Raw genomic sequence first — 6,147 nt, 5'->3', positions numbered from 1 at the left:
AACGAGTCCCCGTGCCCCGGATCTTGTTTTGAGGCCGAACCGGTCAGGAGATCCACGCTCTGGATGAGTTCGGGGAAATCGGGTCGGAGTTCGGGGTGCGAGCAACGTTCTAGCGGGGATCCTCGGTTCTCCTCGAGCCCCGGTTCCTGGTTTTGATCCGGCTCCGGCTCCGGCTCCGGGTCGGTTCCGCGGTCTTCGGGCTCGTCTCCGGGGCTGTAGTCGCTCAGCTCGAAGGCGGTGATGCCGCAGTCCAGGGAGAAGTAGTCCTGACTGCAGCGGATGGTCAGCTGGCCGCAGTCGTCCACCTCAGTCAGAGCGTCCAGACGAGTCTGCAGGGGGAGCAGACAGACAGGAGAGAGTCAGACAGACAGGAGAGAGACAGACAGGAGAGAGACAGACAGGGAGAGAGTCAGACAGGAGAGAGACAGACAGGAGAGAGTCAGACAGGAGAGAGACAGACAGGAGAGAGACAGACAGGAGAGAGTCAGACAGGAGAGAGTCAGACAGGAGAGAGTCAGACAGACAGGAGAGAATCAGACAGGAGAGAGTCAGACAGACAGGAGAGAGTCAGACAGGAGAGAGTCAGACAGACAGGAGAGAGTCAGACAGACAGGAGAGAGAGTCAGACAGGAGAGAGACAGACAGACAGGAGAGAGTCAGACAGACAGGAGAGAGTCAGACAGGGGGAGAGTCAGACAGGAGAGAGTCAGACAGGAGAGAGTCAGACAGACAGGAGAGAGTCAGACAGACAGGAGAGAGTCAGACAGGAGAGAGTCAGACAGACAGGAGAGAGTCAGACAGGAGAGAGTCAGACAGGAGAGAGTCAGATAGGAGAGAGACAGACAGACAGGAGAGAGTCAGACAGGAGAGAGTCAGATAGGAGAGAGACAGACAGACAGGAGAGAGTCAGACAGGAGAGAGTCAGATAGGAGAGAGACAGACAGACAGGAGAGAGTCAGACAGGAGAGAGTCAGACAGGAGAGAGTCAGACAGACAGGAGAGTCAGACAGGAGAGAGTCAGACAGGAGAGAGTCAGACAGGAGAGAGACAGACAGGAGAGAGACAGACAGGAGAGACAGACAGGAGAGAGACAGACAGACTCAGCTGATGTCAACAGGCCCAAACATCATTTCCATGCTTCCCTGTTTCGCTCCTGATGTGATTTTGTTTCATGTTTTTAGTCCTGTGATCTTATCTGTGCTGTGTGCTGTGTGATGTATGTTGTTCTGGTCGCAAAACAAATTTTCATGAAAATGGACAATAAAGTGCAGTCTTATCTTATTTGATCTTATCTGATCTTATCATCAACAATAGTTCTGTCTGGCAACTGTAAAATGGAGGAGAAGTTGATCCCAGATGTTCGAAGCTTCCCGGTTCTCTACGGCTTTTATTTGAAAGACGAGAGGAAGAAACGATGCTTGGAGAACACTCGCATCGATGTTTGGGATTGATGATAAGCTCTGAAGTCGTTTTATTGAGGTGTTTTTCTGATTGTTTTCAATTAATGCGACCTAATTAGTATTTGCCAGCTGGCTATATTAACTCTTAGAAACAATGTAACATTCTGAAAGGCGATATCAAAGCCGCTTTGCCTGTTAAAACTTTGTAGCTGCAGATCAGAATAGAGCGACCTGTAAGTGTCCAAAACATTAGGCCCAGGTGTGTGTGTGTGTGTGTGTGTGTGTGTGTGTGTGTGTGTGTGTGTGTGTGTGTGTGTGTGTGTGTGTGTGTGTGTGAGACCTGGTGCTGGTCCTGTGTGAAGGCCTGCAGGATGTCGGTCTGTCTGGTATAGTTTCCGTTGGAGTCCTGCAGCCCCTGCAGCAGCCGCTCCTTCAGGACCAGGACTGAGACCCGCAGCTGGTGCCACAGCAGCTGGACCGTCCTGGAAGAGACGGGACAGGGTCAGGAGGTCAGAACACCTGAAGCTTTTATTTCAACTAGAATTTATAACCTCCTCCTCTCCTCCTCTCCTCCTCTCCTCGTCTCCTCTCCTCTCATCTCTCCTCTCCTCTCCTCTCCTCTCCTCTCCTCTCCTCTCTCCTCTCCTCTCCTTGTCTCCTCTCCTGCTCTCCTTTCCTCTCCTCTCCTCTCCTCTCCTCCTCTCCTCATCTCCTCTCCTTGTCTCCTGTCCTCTCCTCTCCTCTCCTCATCTCCTCTCCTTGTCTCCTGTCCTCTCCTCTCTCCTCTCCTCATCTCCTCTCCTTGTCTCCTGACCTCTCCTCTCCCCCTCTCCTTGTCTCCTTTCCTCTCCCCCTCTCCTCTCCTTTCCTCTCCTCCTCTCCTCATCTCCTCTCCTTGTCTCCTGTCCTCTCCTCTCTCCTCTCCTCATCTCCTCTCCTTGTCTCCTGTCCTCTCCTCTCCTCCTCTCCTCTCCTCTCTCCTCATCTCCTCTCCTTGTCTCCTGTCCTCTCCTCTCTCCTCTCCTCTCCTCCTCTCCTCTCCTCTCTCTTCATCTCCTCTCCTTGTCTCCTGTCCTCTCCTCTCTTCTCTCCTCCTCTCCTCTCCTTGTCTCCTCTCCTCCTCTCCTCTCGGGACACACAAACACACAAACCGCTCTCCAGTCATAGTAGTGGGATAAATCATTACCACATTCATTTTGAGTATAAGGACCATAAACAAAGAGCATCACTGAGTCATTTTACATTCTGTGCGACTGTGTGTGACTTAATTCTCAAAAGTGTATCTGGTGTTTGTGAGTAAAGGTCTTCGGTGGTTCAATAACTTCAATAGTTTTCCATAATGAGCTGCACTTATTGATCAGGGCAATCAATTTCTAACAAGTGTCAGATTTTCAAAAGGTGAATGTCACTTTTTCTTTCTTTCTTTCTTTCACACTTGCATTAGTTTAACTTTGCATCAGGATGTGCTGATGTTTCAGTGGAGGAACTGTTTTGAGACTCTAGTTTTTAAAAATCCTCATTAAACTGGAGCTTTTAATTCAACATCCACTTAAGTTTCCCCTTAAGTAGCTTCAGAGATAAGAAAGAACTACAGAAATAGATTCTCCCTTCAGCTCCTTTCCTTTTTACATACATAATCTTTCTCTAGGAATATTAAAGCTGTATTCAAACTCTTGCAGCTTTGTACTGAGTGATGTTTTCAAACTCTGAGATGTCCAGTAAAAACCTCATATCTCCTGAATGTGAATTTTTCAGGAGCGGAGAAAAGCAACCTTGTTTTCAACTCGACCACCGTGTTATCTTAGAGCAGTGGTGCTCAACGTGGGGTCCGGGGACCACCAGGGGGTCCTTGAGGGGGTTCCAGGGGGTCCCCAGCAAATTGATGAATAATGTTAAACTTCAGCGTTATTTCATTTACAATTAGTGAACACAATTAGAGAATGTAGAAGAATGACTGCTTTGATCATAGTGTCTCTGTTATCTCTCTACAGATAGTCATGGAAATCTGGACAAAATCATATCTAACAATAAAAATATTCTCAGATTTGGGTCCAAGAGACAAAATCTCATCAAATGGGGGCCCGTGGTTCTAATGTGGACTAAATTAGGGGTTCTCCATATGAAAAAGGTGGAGAATCACTGTCTTAGAGATTATCAAATGTGTTTTCAAAGGGTTTCATCAGGCCAAGGACTGCAGCATTTTCTCAATCCCATAGAGAACCAGCCAATCCTTCAGCTGATGTTAAAACATGAAAATCACCAAAGCTGGAGTTACAAGGTTTTTCACCCAGAAACACACCCACAACACTCAGTTAACTAAGTAAAACATCAAGGTTTGTGCAATTAATGTGAATACTAACTCAGCTGACAAACCTAATGTTGACTACAGTGTTGATGTGATAGGACAATAAGGGAGAACTTCATCTCTAGCAGGTTATATTCTATTCTATTCTATTCTATTCTCTTCACAGCTCCCACCTGATGTCGACGATGATGTTGACGGAGTAGGACAGGAGCTTCAGGGAAAACTCTGTCTCCAGCAGAGCGTGGATCTGCTCCACATGGTCAGAGATGTCCTCACAGATGTCCTGAAGTCACACACACACACACACACACACACACACACACAGAGAGAGACAGACAGACAAAACATGGACAGGCAGACCCACAGACACACAAGAAAAGAGGAGAAGGATATATTAGAGACATTACAAAAGGGATAAAAACATCACAAAAGAAAGTTTTAGTCTAAACACACACACACACACACACACACACACACACACACACACAACACTACCTTATCACAGCCATGTAAACCAATATAAATCCATAACAGCCAGTGGAGAACAAAAACATGTTTGGGGTATTAATGCAGGAAAAGCAGAAGTGATGTTTCCACTTTTAAAATGTGAGTCAGTTTCACATGGAACAGTTCGGGAGAACACTGCAGAGAAAACACACACACGACAACACACACAGTTTAACATGGCATACTTAGGCCTATACCAATATCTAATAGGTTTCAGGTGACATAACCCCCCTCTGTCGGCCATCTTGGAGGTCCTCAGCTCTCTGAACAGCTGACTGTGTTTCTGTCGTCTCAACAGAATTGAACAGACGGTTAATTTCTGTCTGTTTCTGACTGAACTGATCATTTCATCACTGATCCATCTGATTGATTTAGTGTTTAGATAATGTCAGCTTGTTAGCTAGCTAGCCATAGCATCTGGTCAGCTAACCATCACTGTCTTGTTGTTAACACATCTGATTAGCACACTAGCTAACGTAGCTAGTAGCAGCTAGCGTTAGCATGTTCACATTAACATCAGTGTGTTTGTTGGCTAGTTAGCTAGCTAACAGTTTGTTCAGGTTAACTGAGCTGACTCTTCTCAAGCTACAACTCTTCATGTTTTGGAGTAGAGACTAGGGCTAAAGACAAGACAGTTTACTGTGTCACAGTAACCTACATTTGGAAAAAAATCCACCTTATCACACTATTCACTTTTCACAGGCTAGCACTAACTCTATAGTTAAGACATTTCTACTCCCTCTGCCTATCTCTCTCTCCCTCTCTCTCTCTCTCTCCCTCTCTCTCTCTCTCGCCCTCTCTCTCTCTCTCTCTCTCTCTCTCTGTCTGTCTGTGTCATCGAGGCTTAAGACAGACGCCATGACACACTTGGCTGGGAAGTTTGATATTACCTAACTAATTTCAGACCCTGTAAAACCACAGAGAGACAGACAGACAGGCAGACAGAGAGACAGACAGACAGACAGACAGACTCCACCGTTTAAAAACAGAAAATAAAATGTCACACTGTATATTTAGGATCTATGTCAGACTGTGATTTGAGGTGCATCCTCTTTGATAACATAAAATATTTAAATACATATTTATCCAAGCCACAGCAAATTCACATGAAAACTATGCTGAGAAATAATATTTTTTCACCCTGAAGCGAGCGCTGAGCTAAAACACTGGTGGCCAAATAAACGTCAAGCAGATTAAAATACATTTGAATCCTCAAGCACTGCAACAACGTGACAATAACAGGATTTTAACTGAATAAAAACACTGCAAAAATGATACTAAATATTTCACTCTGCAATGAAAGATGACTTTGCTAGTTTCACAACACTTCATAGACAATATAAATTATTTCTAAGCATTCATGTGTCTCCTTCATGCTCCTAACACACACACACAAACTCTCATCACCACACACACTTTGATATTTTTAGTCAAATTATCTCACTGGACTGCACAGATCAACTTGCTGGTTTCAGTAAATTTCACTTGATTCATGCCAATATGACTTCTTCTTTCAAGAAATCATCACAAAAAAATTAAGAAAATCTCGAAACAAGAAACTTTCTCCAAGACAATTTCACTTTTCCCAAGTAAATGTCCTGAAACAAGTTACATTCTCCTGAAAAAAAAAGTCTAATTTGTTGAAACCGGTAAATCTGCCAGTGCAGTGAGATAATTTCACAAAAAAAAAATCTTAAAGTAAGCTTGATAAGTCTGGAGACAAGATGAAATGACTTAACACGCTTGTCAGTTTTTGCAGTGTGTCATTTCACTTCTATTTTTTATCACTGAACAGATGAACTAAACTAATCCAAACTAAAATTAATTGACCTTTTGAAAAAGCAGGTGACCTGGCTTCGAACCCGTGACAGATGCTTGACTTGCACCTGAACCGGCTGAGTCACCATAGCGACGCGTCTAAACAGCCCCCCCACC

General features: G+C 44.9%; 1 protein-coding gene across 1 annotated transcript in view; it reads right to left on the bottom strand.

The window, feature by feature from the left end:
• LOC139639663 (A-kinase anchor protein 6-like) overlaps positions 1–5,706 on the bottom strand; it is a gene marked incomplete at its 3' end in the record, with an annotated part of 9,231 nt that extends 3,525 nt beyond the window's left edge. Inside the window, 4 exon segments of the mRNA XM_071513813.1 lie at positions 1–329; positions 1,741–1,882; positions 3,879–3,988; positions 5,611–5,706. The exon segment at positions 1–329 is cut by the window's left edge and continues 388 nt beyond it. Of these exon segments, the coding sequence (XP_071369914.1) occupies positions 1–329; positions 1,741–1,882; positions 3,879–3,988; positions 5,611–5,706 (677 nt within the window).
• Positions 5,707–6,147: the final 441 nt, after the last annotated feature.

The sequence above is a fragment of the Centroberyx affinis genome, unplaced genomic scaffold (assembly GCF_046629955.1).
Source record: "Centroberyx affinis isolate AG114_WGS23_722 - 3 ecotype Tasmania unplaced genomic scaffold, CSIRO-AGI_Caff_v1 ptg007544l_1, whole genome shotgun sequence".
NCBI classification, from domain to species: Eukaryota; Metazoa; Chordata; class Actinopteri; order Beryciformes; family Berycidae; genus Centroberyx; species Centroberyx affinis.
This window is presented reverse-complemented; position numbering and strand designations above follow the sequence as displayed.